General features: G+C 36.5%; 1 protein-coding gene across 2 annotated transcripts in view; it reads right to left on the bottom strand.

The window, feature by feature from the left end:
- Window positions 1-2,549: 2,549 nt before the first annotated feature.
- SLC12A2 (solute carrier family 12 member 2) overlaps window positions 2,550-17,330 on the bottom strand; it is a 55,252-nt gene continuing 40,471 nt past the window's right edge. The window contains exons 17-27 of one of the 2 annotated variants that reach the window (XM_040089495.2): window positions 15,834-15,974; window positions 15,530-15,636; window positions 13,704-13,783; window positions 12,270-12,407; window positions 11,519-11,566; window positions 9,929-10,051; window positions 9,651-9,762; window positions 9,102-9,188; window positions 7,127-7,262; window positions 6,360-6,427; window positions 2,550-5,591 (exon numbers count right to left, since the gene is read on the bottom strand). In XM_040089495.2, coding sequence (XP_039945429.1) covers window positions 5,456-5,591; window positions 6,360-6,427; window positions 7,127-7,262; window positions 9,102-9,188; window positions 9,651-9,762; window positions 9,929-10,051; window positions 11,519-11,566; window positions 12,270-12,407; window positions 13,704-13,783; window positions 15,530-15,636; window positions 15,834-15,974 — 1,176 coding nt within the window. In that variant the 3' untranslated portion in view covers window positions 2,550-5,455. The remainder of the gene's footprint in view (window positions 5,592-6,359; window positions 6,428-7,126; window positions 7,263-9,101; window positions 9,189-9,650; window positions 9,763-9,928; window positions 10,052-11,518; window positions 11,567-12,269; window positions 12,408-13,703; window positions 13,784-15,529; window positions 15,637-15,833; window positions 15,975-17,330) is intronic. The other variant, XM_040089496.2, reaches the window with a different exon arrangement.

Here is a 17,330-nt window from a genome sequence, read left to right as displayed (position 1 = left end):
CCACCCCAAACAAGGCCCTTTGCTCTCTATTTATTCTCCAAGATCTTACATACAATACCTATGCATAACCCCAGCACCTCCCATCCCTGCTCTCTATTAAAATCAGGCTATCAGTCCTTCACGTGTGCGCAGTTCTTCTCTTGAATTGGCTTGGTGGTCTCGAATTGGGTCAGTGGTCTCAAAGGATGAAGTCAGGAGAGTCTTCATCAGGTCTCTGTGACCCTCTGGCACGATCCAAGGTCTCCTGCTTCGTGATTGATTGATACCAAGTCCAGGTGCTGGCCATTGTTCTTAGTGGTTTCAATCTGTTCTTACGACGGTTCACTTACTCCACTTCTTCTATAAACAAGCTCATAATAAACAGTTAGCTCTAGCTTGGGCATCTAATAATCATTAACCTACCATTTACTAATCTAACTTACATCTTGATCAATATAAATTGCTTCTAACCCTTAGCTAAAATCTTAACTCTTTAAAGTCATGTCTCAGGACAACATAATTTTATCAGTCATGCAAGTGAGACTCAATGGCCCATTAACAGAAGATATCCGCCCCTGGAGAAGAGATAACAAACACTGCTCCACCTGATTTCAACAGATGGTGATAGAATACATACTCTTGATTACATCTTGCATTGTCACCTAAGACACTCCAGAAACCTATTTTGCACCACACAAAAGCAGAATAGCAGGAAGGATTTAATGACGCACCACTTGCTGCCCATGTGGTTACACTGACCCAAAGCCTGGCTCCCACTCCAGCTGAACGCAAACCAGGTTTTGGGATTTACAGGACCCCACAGGGGTTATGTGAGAAGTGTAACTAGACTGAAGAACCAGCACCACCAAGGTGAAGGGTGTACTGCTTCCCTGTTTCAAAACAAAATCACAGCATTCATTCTCTGCAGTGTGAGCCCTCACTCTCCTGTAAAGTGATGGAATCAACCTTGATCAAATCCTCACTTTTTACATTCAAACGCATGCTTGAAGTCACTAATGTATGAATTCAGTGCAAGGCAATGTCATTATTCAGATCCACTTCTTCACACTGCTCCAAGCAAACAGGAAGATCTAGAAAAAGCTGTTACAAACCTTTGGTGCCTCTTTACAGAATAAACCACTGTAGAGCCAATGATATGGGAGCTGGCAGGGTATTTTTAACAAGATTTCCCTTCCCAGTGGCCCTCATACCTCACACCTAAGACCTTGATATAAACACTAACAAGGCATATGCAGAAGAGCTCCGAATGTAGCACAGATTAAATACCAAAACTGATGAGATTACAAAGTTTTTCATTGTTCTGTAGGATTTTAATGACAGAACTTACCCTTTATGCTTTTTAACGTCAGATTTTCAGCACTTTTTAGTGGTGTGTACTGAAGTTAGGGACAAATACGTCTTGCTTACAAAGCAACTTTGCAACAGTCTGAGAAGCTGTTTTCCCAACACATTTCATGTCCCAGTGGACTTCTATTATAATGGGAGAAAAAGGAGTCTTAAGAGAGTCTCAGTATTCAGGGGCAAAATGAATTGGAACACGTTTTCAGACACCTCCATTGCAGCTGAGACACTCCAGGGGCTGAGGATGGGTCTGTGCTGTCTGGCAAGTCATGGCAAATTTTACAAGGTTAATTTCTTATGCAACGACTACTGTTTCTAGACCTACTAGAGGTAAATATTCCTCCCTAAAAAACATTTGGTTTTGGCTTATACCAAACACATGAATTGCTTTAAGTTTCACTGATCGTGTGCAAATTCCTCTACAAAGGTAATTATCAGATGGATGCAATAAATATATTTGTCCTGCAGTGACTTTGTGATAAACTGTGATAAACACTTCTGTTTATGCTGGATATTAAGTTCTACACCTTTAAGACTGGTTCTGAGAGCGAAGCGGGGGAAAGAAGAAGCACAGAGTTTGTTTGCAGAAACTGCACTCGCTCCTCCGCATTCTGCTCCTGGACAGTGTTGTCTGCAGTGGGCAGCAGGAGAGAGATCTCCTTTGCTTCTTAGTCAGTTTTTAGCTAGCTGAGGCAGAGAAGTTCCCGGACTGTGGTTTTATTTTCCTTCTTCTTGGAGCTGTTTAAACCTATTTTGGACTGAAAACCCAGAAAACACCCAGATCTCAGGCCTGCAGCCCACCAGGGCCCAGGACTGCATTTCCCAGCACTGCAGGGACTGGTAAGAAACTGAGTGAGCCAAGCTACACCCACAGCAAGGGCTGTCTGAATATGCCATCTCTCTTCAGAGCGGCGAGTGGTTTTACTGTTTAATAGCATTCATTTTCATGCTTGAGAACACTCTGCTTGTTGAATAAGCAGTTTTTTCTGCTTTTTCTCTAAGGAAAATTTTCCCAAACCAGTTGGGGGAGGGGCCACTTGAATTTGTTTTCTAGAGGGAACCCAGTTGGAGGTTTCCTCCCAAAATTTACCCTAAACCAGGACAAAATTCATGTCAGGGACCAAATACACCATTAGCCTTTGAATTATTAACATTATTCTCTTCCCACAACCACCACCACCAAAAAAAGGCTTTATTAGACAAGAGAGTTGTATTGAATTCACTTCTTTTATTGCAGTGACATCCCCCTGGTACAAAGTATTAACTGCAATAATTACGTTAAAACATTAGAAAAGCATTTGTGTGGGACAGTTACAGTACAGTGTCAAATCTTACATCCTCAAACCATGTGGGCCATGACCCACTAACGCTCAAATCTTTTAAATTATTTTTAGTTTTTTTTTTAAATATGTAATGTAATGTCAGAAAAAAAGGCATATAAAAAGAATGTATGTAAAAGGAAACCTAAATACAAGTGAACAAATAAATAATTGATTTTCACCAGCTATTATTGTCTTTCTAAACCCATACAAAGGAACCTAATCTATAAGAAGGTATGAATTGCCATGTGTAAGTGATTTTATTTTCCACGTAATTAATGATGATTGGAACGTAAGTAAATTTGGCATCAAAATCAAAGCAGGAGTTGGAGTGACTGCCACTAACTGACATTTTCTGCAGACAATTACCGTAAATTGTTCAAATTTAAGTGAGCAAATAATCTTGGAATTTGACCTCATGCCTAGAATTAGCGGACTCCTGACAGTGCATGTGAAAAGCATCCTATGGTATTTCACAGACATGACCTTAACTATCCCCATTATGCATATTTAGATATACTTTTATATAATTTTATACACATATATGCATGTATACACACACTTCATTTGGTTTCTGTGTTGTGTTACAGATCACAAGCAATGATTTCCTGAATGGGAAAATAAATCTTTTTAAATAATTGTACCTGTGCACGTTTTGTTTTTGTTTTTTAAGATAGCAGCACTAAGTCCATGCCGTACTGTCCATCTGCTCAAAAGAATGTTACCCACAAAAGAAGGAGAAATGTGGTAATGATTCTATATGCAAAATGTGACAACCTTATCCCCTACAAAACACCATAAAACCTGTGATATTTATGTTGTTAAGTTTGATCCACATCCCCTCACCTGGAAGGAAACATTGCTTTGACCCCACACTGTCCATCTTGTCTACAATGTTTTATCATAACAAGCTGGGTTCATGCTGGCATCAGTTATCTCACACTTAGCAGCAAGACATGCATGTTTGTTTTTCTCAGAAGTTTTTCAAAAGTGAAATGATTCCATAGTCTCAAATCCAATTGACAGAAACAGATTTTTTTTTTTTTTTTTCAGTTTACCAAGAACTTGAAAACAGTGTTCACTGCACAGTGTATTTTTATCTTTACTCACAAGAATTTGAAGCTCTATTTTGCCACACAATGATTATAGTTTGTCTTTCAAAAGGAACACTTACATTTCAATGTGATCCTGTATTTAGGGGAAAAAAAAAAAAAAACAACAACAAACAAACAGGAAAAAAACCTCAAACACACAAAAACAAAATAAAAAAACCCCAACCTTTTCTGTGCATCCTTAAATGAAAGTCACTCACCCACTGGTAAACTGATCCAGTAGCATGTCCAATGCTAATATCAAAAGCTTGTGAAATGTTTTTAGGCAATCCTTTCTATCCAAAAAATATTAGGAATTTTAAAAACAGTTCACATTACTAACCTTTATACAAAGGCTCAAGTGTAATTTCTTTTGCAGGTGTTTGTAGTAGACTAAATTGTGAAGTTTCCAAAATATACAATGAAAGGGCACACAAGACTGGCAGTTTCTTTATTGAACATAGAAAATGTATAAAGTAGGATGTATGGAATAGATCAAAATTGCTAGACAATCAAACCTGAGTATTGTTTAATAAGACTAAATTCTTTTTCTGACAACTGAATGAATTGACCTAAAAACATCTCCCCTAAGAACTTAGTGGTCCATTTAACCATTTGTTGAAAAATGCAAGAGAACTGCAGCTTTTACATTTCATACTGGATAGCACAATTCCACATAGTGTTTACTGTTTTCTGTTAGATAGCATCACATTGCTTATATTATCCCCATTCAAGCCTTAAGTCGAGTTTTGTTTCAAAAATAAGTTGAAAGTGACACTAAATCTAAGAGGCCAAGAACTAGGACAGGTCTTTTATTTTCTTCCAATTTGTATTATTATAAAAAGCCTCAGCCAGAAAGATGAGTTTGATTTCACAGCAGAGCTAAGACTAAGTGGATACTAACCTCTGCCAAGGTAGATAAAATTAGCTGTCTCAGACTACTGCCAAAGTACATTGTCGAGTTCGAGAAAAAGAACCCTCTCCACCAGAAGAATTAGTTTTATTATAACTGTTATAAAACGTAGTGACAGTTAAGTCAGGGTTTTGCTTTAGTTCAACTGACCTGCCCTAATTCTCACCTTTAAATCTAACAGATGTAGTAATAGAAAGAAAACCCAAACCAAAACAAAAGGAAAGAAAAAAAATCCAAACTTTCTGATGACAAAAAACATACAGTACTAAGAACTAATAGCTCAATGGAAGACTGAAAAGCAGCATTGACTTTTATTGTAATATGGAACAGACTAAAAGCTAAAGGAAGTCTGATCGAAACTCTTAGTTGAAGGCAGATTTTGACATTCTATATAAATTTACAAAACAGGATGTATGGGTGAGATTTGGTTAATTTCAGAAGGCACCTCAAGGCTAAAAGGCTTTTATAAATCTATAATCCTTTCATTGATCAAAAATACAACATTTTATTGCTGCTATTCAAATAGCAAACAAAAAGCTCATCTTGTTCTTCAGTCTAACAAGGAATCCTCCCCCATTAAGCAAGATTAAATTACATAAAATATAGAATAAAACTGAAGATGTCACAATTTTAGAAATACAGTGACTTTCCTTGTGTGCTTTCAAGTCAGTGAAATAGTGAAAGAAGAGTCACTTTGCCTTTGTGATGTTAATGAACTATAGACCACGGCAGTCACTCTCCCCTGGGCACTGCAGTACCATTTCATCACAGCTGCGCTATGTGCAGCACTCTTAGGAATAGAAGGTGAGGACACTCTGATGATTCCCACGAACAAGGAGGATTGGTGGCAGATCTTTAGAGAGAACTTCCAGCCAGGCCATGTACAGTGCACTGGAAACTGCCCCCTTCCGTGCCACTGGCAAGCTCCTGCAAGGCACAAGGGAAACAACTTTCACTGAGCAGAAAAACCTGGCCAGATACAAATTAGATTGTAATAAATATGACAGATGATTCTAGAAAGATCTAAATATTGAGTCACATTTCCTTTTCTTTTTAATTTTATTTCCCTCCCCAGAATTCAGGAGTTGAGAGTTTGTATACCTTAAACATCACAGGCATTTACCTCTATTTCCCCCTCACTTCTGGCCTGTTTAATACTCAGGCAGCTTCATGCAGAATCCTCCTCAGCTGAGGACATTTTCCTCATCTTCAGCATTTTAAAATACAGAAGTAAGAAACCTACAATCTGCCTCTTCTTGTTCACACCAAAAGCAATCCCACCATAATCTGTGAGCAAGATAACAACTTTATTTTATCTAGAGAGATCCTCTAGAAAAGGAAATCAAAGGAAGGACTTGAGAAAGGGGGGAGTAACTGCATGCGAGAGTAGAAAGAATGTGAGAATCCTGAGCTGCACCACAAATGTGGAGGTGATCAACTAAAGCAGCAGCATCATCAAAAGCACAACACTAAAAAAGACATTTTTTTCTTCAGCAGAATAATGGTTCCGTACTTCAAATAAATAAATAAATAAATAAATAAATAGATAGATAGATAAAGTGCTGAAATCTTGAATATTTCTTACACTTAAATGCCAAGGCAAAGTCTTGTTCCTGATCTATATTTACATTCATATTTCAAATTACAGCTCCATATCATTTCAGGTAACACCACAAATTCAAATAGTTTACTTACATGACAATTATGTTAGCTGTACTTGAATGTTCTTTCAGCAACTCATTTAACCTAATCTGTCGGTAAGTCTGTAAATAAAATGAAACTCGTTACGAACAGCTTTTTTTAAAAACTACCAAAAAATTCTTAAAAAAGAAAGACAAGAAAAACAGTACGACCAACTGGAATGAGTAATTAACAAAAAGCAGGTACTTCTACCTCAGTGTGGAAACTCGTTCTCATCATCAAAAAACCTACAGTTGTAAGGTTAGGAAAAATGAAAGCAAGCTTAGAACATGCAAGTAAGCCAAATGCTACCCTATTACAGGATGCCGTTTATTTTTTCATGCAAAGAAACACCTGAGAAGAAATATTTTTGTGTATCTGTGGGGCGCAATAGCTTGGGAAAGATGTCAAAACTTTAACTGCTCCTCTGCACCACCAAGTGTTGTTTGGTTTTAGTGTTTTCTTAAAAATAAAGAATCAAAAAACAGCTTCATCCAAAAAAAAAAAAAAGGTCACAAACACCTGGCTACAGACTAAATCATTCTAAACTAACTGCTGAAATACTGCAGGAAAGCAGCCTGGCTCCTGCTCATACTCAAATACTGAATCTTTTTGCTTTTGTGAACCATCTAAATGGTTTTAGATGCTACTTTTCATCTGCCATTTATAAAAACTGCTATGGAAGAGAGAATAACAAGAATTAACTCATTGTTATCACAGCCACAAATGCAGCAGAGGAGAAGGAAGTTTTAACTGATGTAATATTTTTAAAAAAACAGAACCTTTGTTTTGTAAAGCTCAAGCTCATTATCTGTTATCCTCCATGGTTCATCCTCCTTCATTTTATCTGCAACCTCTTGTTCTTTATCATCCTCATGAAGTCGGAAGGGCTCTATCATTTTCTCAAAAGCTGCAATACTGGAGGGATTAAATGAACAAACATTAAAGCAGATATGAGTTTTTATGTCAAAAATTACTTTCATGGTATCACAAATTAAGTTTTATTGCTACGTAAGAATGAACTGAAGTTTTTTTACCCCTGCCTGCTGCAGTTACATCATCAAATCAGCTTTTTGCACATGCAGATGTGCTTCAGTAAACAATTTGCCATACAATTAGAAGTTTTACTTGGTTCAGAAATTTATCTCTAATTTTAAAAGCTGAACAGTACTATCCCTTAAAAAGGGACAATAACTAGGGGCAGGTTTTTCAGAACTTATTTTGAAGGAGGAGGAGTTTACATGTTACAGTAAAAACCATCATGCCATTACTGTTAGGATTCTGGCTTTGATCTTTTTACTTTGCTTCTTTTATCTCTTTCCAGTACAGTCCAGGAGCTACATTTAATTGAAAAAAAAAGCACAGATAACTTAGTCTTCCTGTTGCACTTGTAAAAATATGAATACTTTGAATTTACCAGGACTTTAGAGCAAGAACTTCAGAATAAAACCTTCTGAAGATCAAGGAAGAATTAATTTCTGCTAGAAAGAATAACTCACTTTACCCGACTTTTTTACCCTACATTCCCTCCAGGAAAAAAACACATTACAAACAAAACATCGTTGTATCTACCCTTGGTGGTCTTTACTGTATAATGACTTCACCTTAATCAAAAGAAAGAAAGCAAATGTGATCTGCTAGCCTTTGGCTAAGCAAAAAGGAGATCTACTAATAATAATATTATTCAGCACAGCAACTGTTAAAAATTAATCTTCCTCCAGTTGGTTTCCAGCTGTTGTTAATACCTAATTGGTATTTAGAAATATCTTGAATATATTGTGGGGATGTACCCACAGAGACAAAAAGAAAAATGCTCTCAGAAGAAATAATTTATGGATCATTCTATTAAACAAAAAGTAATTCCACATGATCCTAGGATCTCAACTGTGTTGCGTAAGTGGGTGCTACACCAACAAAGTTCATAACTTTCACAGCAGCAGACTCCTGGAAGCTGAATATCCAAGAGCATCAGAGTGCCAGAAATACTTTGTTTTACTTGCTCAATGCATTCTATACATTTAAGAAGAAAACTATTTTAAAAGGTGTAAAACAACTCATATTAACTTCAGCATTTAGCCAAGTTCTAAAATAACTCTTCTCAATTTCCATGGCCTATCAAGGCTTTCAGATAAATGCATTCCCATATACAAGATATTTCTGCAAACTTGGTATACTCAAGGCCTGAAGGGAAAGGAGGATAATGGCAAAGAAGGATATTTTTAGATCATACACATTCTGTTTTAAGGTAGTGCTGAAAGCCATCTATGATTAATGCTTTTGTGAACTTGAAAGTAAGAAATATCACATGTATGATCATTCCTGTATACATTAAAAGTCCAAGCAAATTAGAAAAGGAGAAGGGAAAAAAACATTAAAAAACCCAAAAAACCAAATCAGGCTATTTCAAGACCAGGCTTTGTTACATTAAACGAAGACTCTATGAGATTCAGATCATTTAAGTTTTGGTGAACATCAGTCCTCTTAAGGAAACTTGCCCCGGACAATTCAGTTTTGTTTTGTTTTTTTAACTTCATTTTTCTGAATTCAGTATTACAATCTAAGGGCCATAGATTCAAAAAATACAGATTTCTATATGCTTGGACATGGGAGTTATAGTTAATCAATTTCCCATATTTTTGTGAAACACTGAATAACACAGGAACTTCTGTACCATAAGATAAGCAGGGAAGAATGAAGTGCTCTAAATTTAAGACACCGCAAATTCAATGAATGAACAAGATGTATTTTGAGACTTACTTTTCTTTCTTTGGCTTAGTATTAATATCCCCAAGGACCATAATGTCTGAGAAATCTATCCGAAATTTGCTGAGCAAAGTTGCCATCCTGCATTAGGAAAAAAAACCTTTATCCATGATCATAGTTTTAATTATTTCACAGGTTAAACAGACAGATGTTTGGTAATAAAAAACACTTGTTGAAGAAAGAGAAAAAAGGCATATTAAATGTAACAAGGACAAAAATCAAGCTATGACTTGGCATATGACTATAAATCAACAACATAGTTTGGAAAAAAAATTCTCAGTTTCATGGTTTTAAAGTAAGAGCAGAACTCTCTCTTGAAGATAATTTCAGAAAATATTTGAAAATAATGTCTGATTATATTGCAGGAAAATTAGTTTGAGGTAACTCATCAAAAGACAATCTGGGGGAAATGAAATGTGTTTTTGAGAAAGGCACCAGTGTATGATCACACCTCCAGGAAAGAACAACTGAAATAAGGTAAGTAGGAAGAGAAAGTAATCCAACGTATTAGCATTTGAAATGGAATTTTTAAGGCAAACTTACGCTCTTCTGTCATGATCAATCCTGTTTATTTTTCCACCAATGAACACCCTGATCTTGCAATCCTTCCACTTCTTCTTAGTTGTGATAAGGTAAGGAATCAACAGTGTCAAACCTGCATTTTGAACAGAATTTGAGAGAGATTAAGAAAACTGCACTTTGTTAAATAGTACAGATTTATATGAACAGACTGACAGATATCTATTAACAATTAATCCAGAATTACTCTAATAAATTTTTTTATCAACATTTAAACCTTTTTAAATTATAAAGCACATTACCTCCATCATCAAAGAGCCACCAGACGTCAATATTACTCTTGCCTTGTTTCTTCTGGAACTGAGAACTTGCATCAAGAAGTCTTTGGTCAGCCAGGTTTAAAGGAGAGGATGAGCTCTTTGAATCTGGAAAAAATATATGGTGAAATTTTGAAGTATTCTGCTTAATCACTTTGAAAATCATCAAATGTAATTCTTAATATTTTGTGATATACCTGCTTTTAAATTAAAAAATTTCCTTTATGCCTCGCAACCCAAATCCAAATTTTTATTCACTGGATATAAACCAAACTGGCTGTATTTAGGGTACCTAGAGACCCATAATTTCAGCAGCTGAACTCATTTAGCAGGCTTCTGAGAAATAAAGGATGTGTGAGGTCTTTACACAGATATTTGCCCAGACAATTTAATTAACTTTTCTCCAGAGCTTCAGGCCATGGACTCTACCTCTTGCAAACAACAGAATTTCCCTAAAAATAATGTAGGTAACTGATTTTACAAGTAAATATCATGTCCTAAGCAATTCTTTCCTTAAATCCAGTTCCCTTTAAGCAGGTAGTGAAATTAAAAGATATTTATGCATACTGGGCCCTTTTTCAAAAAGTACTGTTTTGCATAACAAAACTATTTGATTTACTGAGAACAAGACAATAATAGCATTTTCAGTTAGAATAATACAGATCTTTTGGTTTTGAACTGTAGGAAAAAAATCCTAACCTCTTTCCCTTAATTAAAACCTCAGTCTAAGCACGAGCCAGGAGTCTGACATTCGTCCCTGTCCTTATTTTATTAGGAATTTTTTAAATTCAGAGCACATCTGTGACTGATTCACATTAATATACTACTTTATTGCATACTGGGACTTCTTCCAAGGTGCCATCTTGTGCTTCAAGATATAATCTCACTTTCCATTATTAAAACACAAAAGCTTCTAGCTGCTGAAATGACGAAGGAAATGCCAAAATAGTTCGGATTAATTGCAATTAAGGCAAAAATACCTGATTAACTCAGAACAAGTCTGAAATAAATGAGGAAATGAAAACTGCTCAAGTGATTTCTCAAAATGCAGACTTGAAGGACTACTTTGCATTATTTCAACATGTTCACCTCACTGCGTAGCTGTACTAAGCCTTAATTTTCAGAATATTGAGCAACAACCATGACTTTGGAAGATACACTGAATAAACTGAGAGCACGTCCAACATCAGATGGTATTTCCTGACTCAAGCAAGGACCTGAGACACAGAATTGAGAAATGAGAAAGGTCCTGAACACCTTTCAAGTGTTACTTTCAGAGAAGAGCTTTTTAATTTTTTAGTTCCATACTAATGTAACGTAGTCACAGCTACATTAGTGTGGAACTTCCTTCCTCAGTAACTACTTCTTCTGGGAATTTCCACAATGCTACTTTTTTTTTCACAGCCTAGTCCCTAAGGATGAAGCACATTCTAAAGCAGATACGAAGAAATAAATAAACATTGCATGGCTGTTATTTTCCTCTCTGGTACTTAGGTGTAGAAAGAATTACAAAAGGAAAACTGAAATCAACAATGTCAAAGAATGATTTAACACAAAAAGATGGAAAATGCCTGCCTTTATTCAACAGTGGTTGTGCTGGAGTCTTTCCATCCTCATCCTCTTCTGGAAGGTTTTTAAAGATACAAAATAAAAAGGTTAATCTCCTTTGTGGTATGACCGAACTCAGTACAAATGTAAATTAAATTAAAAAAAAAAAAAAAAAAAAAAAAAAAAAAAAAAAAAAAAAGGCAAAATGAAGCATTTTTTTGCACAGAGAAAAGCATACAAATGCAGTCTCCAAATCCCAAGATTAATCTGTACTTCAAAAAAACTATATATACCTCCACTACCCATCTAACTATTAAGGCTTTTGCTTTGCAAGAAAAGAAGCTGTTTATTGTCATGCCAAAGTATCCTGAATGATTTGTATCTGTTAATATGCACATAATATTCTGTTCTGAGATGAACAAACCTCCATAAATTTAGCAGCCTTCCAATCACTCATAATATACAGATGCTGGGCACAACCTTCAAGCAATTTTACTGTCTCTCAAACTCAGTAACAACAACAATAAAAAAATCCACTGTAAGTCATTGCTTACCTCCTGGCTTATTTAGGGGACTAGAAACAAATATTTGTTTCATATACTGGTAAGATCTGAACCAAAGTACCTAAGAAATTAGACATCAGCATCTATAAATTTTTTGTCGTAAGACAAAAGAAGTCCCCCAAATAATCCCTGAGCAAAGAGAGAGAGGTACTGAGGAGGAATGAAAGAGAGAGAGGAGAGTGAGAATTCAAGGTTCATTGCTAACTAGCAGTTACCTTTGCGTGGAGTGGGAGTTCTTTCACTGGATGACGAAGCAAAAGCTATGGAAGTGTCTGTCTCAGACTTCTTGCTATAATCCACTTTTACTATGACATCCTTGGCACAGGGAGACTTCTCTTGGGATGATAGTAAATCTTTGTGAAAGCAAAAAACCTATTAGAGACCACTGAATTGTTACAAATAGTATCAACACATGTTGATATTTTCCTCTATATGACTATAATGAGTCAATTTAATATTAATTACATGCTGCTGCAACTGTTACACCACCATGAACACAGCAGGAGTGCAGAAAACCAACACAAAAGTATTCTGTGAACTTCTACAGAGGATGAACAGGCTCCTCCTCTGAGCAGAGCTGTCATTTTCTGTTACTTTCCCAGGCTGTGGTTGTTGACTGCATGCCCAGAGTCTAAAAACAGAGCTAGGTAACACTGTGGAACTACAACTAGAAGAGGAAAAAAAAAATCACTTGGTGAAATGTTTTATGTTTCTGATTTTAACTCCAAGAAGAAGATGAGCCTTAGGCATGGCACTGACCCAAGTTTGTCTGTCTCACTGCCAAGCCTTTTTTCCAGGTTTGGCTTCTGTGTGAAGCAAACTCACACAGTCCCCAGTGGGTACCAAGACCCTTCTGACACCTTGATGTTACACTCCCAGTTTTCTCAGCAACGCTGTTCCCACACTGCAGGTTCACTTCTTGCCATTTCTTATACTCCTCTGCCCTCCTGCACACGGTGACAGGCTCCCTGACTCTCTCCAAATACTAGAACATTCATCCTTCCCAGTGAAGGAACCTCCTGTTTCAGGGGGTTGCTGCCCTTTGTGTCATTTCTCCTCATGGTAGCAGCATTAGATGGAACAAGTCACAAACAGATTACACATTATCAAATCAGGACATCTGCACCAAGGTCACAGGCTTGAAATTCAACTAAAATCATACCATTCCACTTAAGAACACTACTCAGAAAGCGTAACCAATTTTTCAACAGAAAACCTTTACAAATTTGAGGCAAACTACTCAGAGTCCCCAAACTAGCCTGTGTAGGGGTTGGCAAACCACACCAAACTCAACGGCTTTCTGCATAGTGTAGTATATTTGTTGTGATTTTCAGAGTTTCTGGGCTTGAGCCCCAAATATTTGACACCAACTTGCCACCATCACTAATTTGTTCCAGGAAAGCAGAAGATCTTATGGAAGCAGTTGTACACGATTTGCAAATACAAAACGGTGAAACAGAAAACCCAAGTTCTGCTGCTGACCATGGGTTACTATCTCATAGTTCAGATTTATCAATTTCACTGAAATTTATCCTACTACAACAGTGGTGTTTTGTTGATTTTTTTACTGAGCTTTAATATTATCGGAATGCAATTTTAGAAGGTAATTAAAACGGCAAATTCACTACATGAAACAAAGTAAGTCATACCTTGGCCCTGAAGGTGAGAAATGTCCAGGCCCTCCTTGAGGCGAATGACAACTACACCATACTGAACATCAAAAGCATCACTAAATAAAAAGGACAAAAATAAAATATTTCACAGCTTTTTCTTTTCCAAATGAAAAATGTGCCCTCCCTGAACAAATTCCAGTGATTAAACACTGCCACTGGAAGTCCCAATTTATAAGTCTGTTTTCAATTCCGAAACATTAACTGAACATTGCTTTAGAAATTATACCTATTTCCTTCTCCTCTCCCTCTCCACTATGTAAACAGTGATTAAATAAAATCAGCATGAATAGGTCATTCAAGTTCTGCATAGATACTAAGATACACCAGGAAATATAGATTTTTATTTCCATCCATCAAAAAACGGATTTGAGTAGATCTTTTTGATCTGAGAACTAAAGATTTCTGGCATCTTTCCAAAATGTTTGGGTATTAAAAACACTCAAGATGATATAATTTAATATCAAATTAGCTGTAAGTTAGCTATAATGTGCCTAGTCCTATTACATCTGATACAGTTGAAATTCACTCCAGTCAAAAATAAAAAGGCAGAACTTCATTACTGTAGAAAATAGCAAAAACCCTGAATTAACTGCTGGGTAGAAGTGGCGTAAAATTACTAACAACCCCACCCCCAAAATATAAGACAAGTTTAACTTAACCATATTATACAGTTTGCGTTAGTCATTAATCACCACACTTTAAATATAAATATCTTGTTCACTACAAACAACCATAAATCAGAGATCTCCCTCCCATATCATTTCCACAGACAGAAATTTCTCAGGATTTCACTAATTAAACACTTCCCTTTAGAAGTAGTAGGACTAGATTAGAAATGTTTGAAGTATCAATGTATTCCATAATAAGTGCAGGAAAAATTGAGGTTGATTTAAGATTTGTTTTGTCTATTAGTGAACATTTTAATTTCATTATTTAATGTGTTAGATTTGTAGAGATTAGATGTGTTTCTATTGTGTGCTTCAGAATCTTTTAGTTTTCCAGAAATACATTGACCTGCAGTTATTACCTCCTGAGGTTTCTTTAGAGATGTGGAGAACCACATGACTTGCTGACCTTGACAGATCTTCCTGCAAAAGCCATCCCAAAATAAAATAGGAAAAAAGAAAAACTAACCAATGCGTTTCCTTATTTTTCCACTGTATTTGGTGCCCCTGCTTTTCTCTTTAAGACCTGGGTGAGATTACTTTTTTCCATCCTTTTCCAATATCTGCCTGTAAAGCCTAAAGCCCCATCCTCTCTCTTTTAAAAGCATAGAAAATGAGAACTAAAAAGCACAAATGAAGTGGGTTAACCAGCGCTCCAGCTGAACACAAAAACCTCTGTGTAAGTAAATCAAGCATTGTGTTTCTTCCTTAAGTGTTTGGGTAGCAGCACAAGTTACTCTATTAAATTTTGCAGCCACCTTTCTGGTCTGCCTTTCAGTACTGTGAAGCTACTCTGGGATTTCCTTTCTCTTCTCCTTTCTCTATTAGCCTGGGTGTCAGTGCTGTGTATCTTGAGAGTAAAGTATTTCTCCTCCTTTTTAGACAGTAACTCTCAAATCCCAGACCTCTGCCACAACTCTTTTTAGATACAGAAAGTTATTACGGAGATTTCTAATCTGCTTAAACTATAAAGACTTGCTTACTAACTTCTGTATCAGAAAAATCTCAAGGTATTGAAGACTGCTGAATGGAAAATTTAGGTCCACTTAAAAGAGACTTCACACAACTAAGATCTTTCTTACTACAAAACATACTGAAATGGAACACAGCAGCTAAAATTTTTTATTTCATACTTACTGGAATAAATTGATATAGATTTCAACATCTCTCATATCACATTGTCTCCAGTTTTTCTTAAATCCAACAACAAGGGTGTTAGGTCTCATTCTACCCAAACCAGCAGCCTAAGAACAAGAAGTATTTTATAAAACCGTACGTTACTGACACAACTACAGATTCTGTTTTCTGCTTAAGAGAATAATAAAGTACTTTTCATCAAAGTTTTAAGATAATTTTGCAAAAGGAATGTATTTCAAAGCATAAAGCCCGTTCTGATTTTGATGTGCATCTTGAGCACTTTAATTTTTTTATTAAAAAATACCTGCATTAAGTATTGTCCTCCATCCCTCAAATCCTCTGCATGCACAGGTGCATAGAAAGCTTTCATCTTGTTTTTAATTAGCCATCGCTGATATTTAGCCAAATCAGTTGATAGTTCCTTCATGGCTTGCCTCCGAGGACCCTTTCAAAAAAAAGGAAATAATAAGAGGGGAGGGAACAACAATCAGGCATATCAGTATTGGGAGTTAAAAAGCCCCTCTCAGTTTTTTAATGTCACTGCTAGAAATGAATTCAAACTCAGAGAACCTCAAAATATGCTTACACGCTATCAAAAACACCCCAAACCACAAAATATCATGCATTATCAGCAGCAAAAACTGAAAAATGTTTACAATTTTTAGGAAGAGGGTTGCTCAAACTTCAGCAATCTTGTTCCTGCAGAGCACAACCCTCTTCCTCAGGAGATGGCATAAGCTTGTCCTCCAAAGCATTAACAGAATTTTAAAAGAAAAGGACTTTGTAAAGAAATATACACAGATGCAGGATGACTGACTATTACACTTTAGGGGAGTATTTGTATCCTGCAGTCAAAGTCACCTCCTCTTTAAATACTTCCTTCATGTTATTTCTGTTGGGGTGAATATTTTGTGCTGCTCCAAGACATCAAAAAGCAGAATACAGGACAAGGTATAATCAAAACCACAGCAGCCTAGATTTTGCAGAAGGACACAGACTCAACCAAATGGTCAAAGCTACTGAAGAATAAGGTAGTGCAATCCTTCCTGTAAAAAAGTAATTTTAAATAGGGAAAGGATATGCTCCCAAAAAATCCTCAGAGTTGCTTTCCTGTAAGAAAGATGACACCATTTTATTCTTTTCTTTATAGCCCTACTTTAAAAAGGCAGTGATTACATCTCTGATATCTTATTCCCTAGCACTACTCAGTTTGTCCTTTCATATTCACTGAAATATGAAATTTATATAGACAGAAATTAAAAGCTTCTTAAAATGGAGTATGTGTATGTGGACTGCATTAACATGATTTGCTCTAATCTGTGTATCAAACCGGAAGCAAGTCATACTTGGTAAGTGTAACACATTTTAGAGTAATCCATGTTTTTATTCAAAGTCTTTCAGGTGTGTCACCAGCACCTTCAGCTTGGTGTCAGCTGGAAACCTGTGGCTCTGCTCTCCCGGTCCGTGTCACTTACGAAGGTAATGAAGAGGCCCAGTCCCAGGACACAGCCCTGAGGGAGATCACTCATCACCAGCCTCCAGCTGGACATGGAACCACTGACCACAGCTCTCTGGCTGCATCCATCCACCCTTCAAACACAGGTCTCTTCAATCTGGAGAGGTCAATGTTACATGGGACTGAGCTGAAGGCCTTGCAGAAGTCTGGGCAGGTGACATGTCAGGCCTGGATTGCATGTCTTAGTCAAACACTTCTTAAATGTTCGTAGCGATGTGACAAAAGTTTGGCTTTAAGATATGAAGGAAAACTACACAATTCCAATGTGGTAAAATGCATTTACCA

Source organism: Hirundo rustica, chromosome Z (assembly GCF_015227805.2).
Source record: "Hirundo rustica isolate bHirRus1 chromosome Z, bHirRus1.pri.v3, whole genome shotgun sequence".
Lineage (NCBI taxonomy): Eukaryota > Metazoa > Chordata > Aves > Passeriformes > Hirundinidae > Hirundo > Hirundo rustica.
Note: the sequence above shows the minus strand (reverse complement) of the source record. Positions and strands in the feature narration are given on the sequence as shown.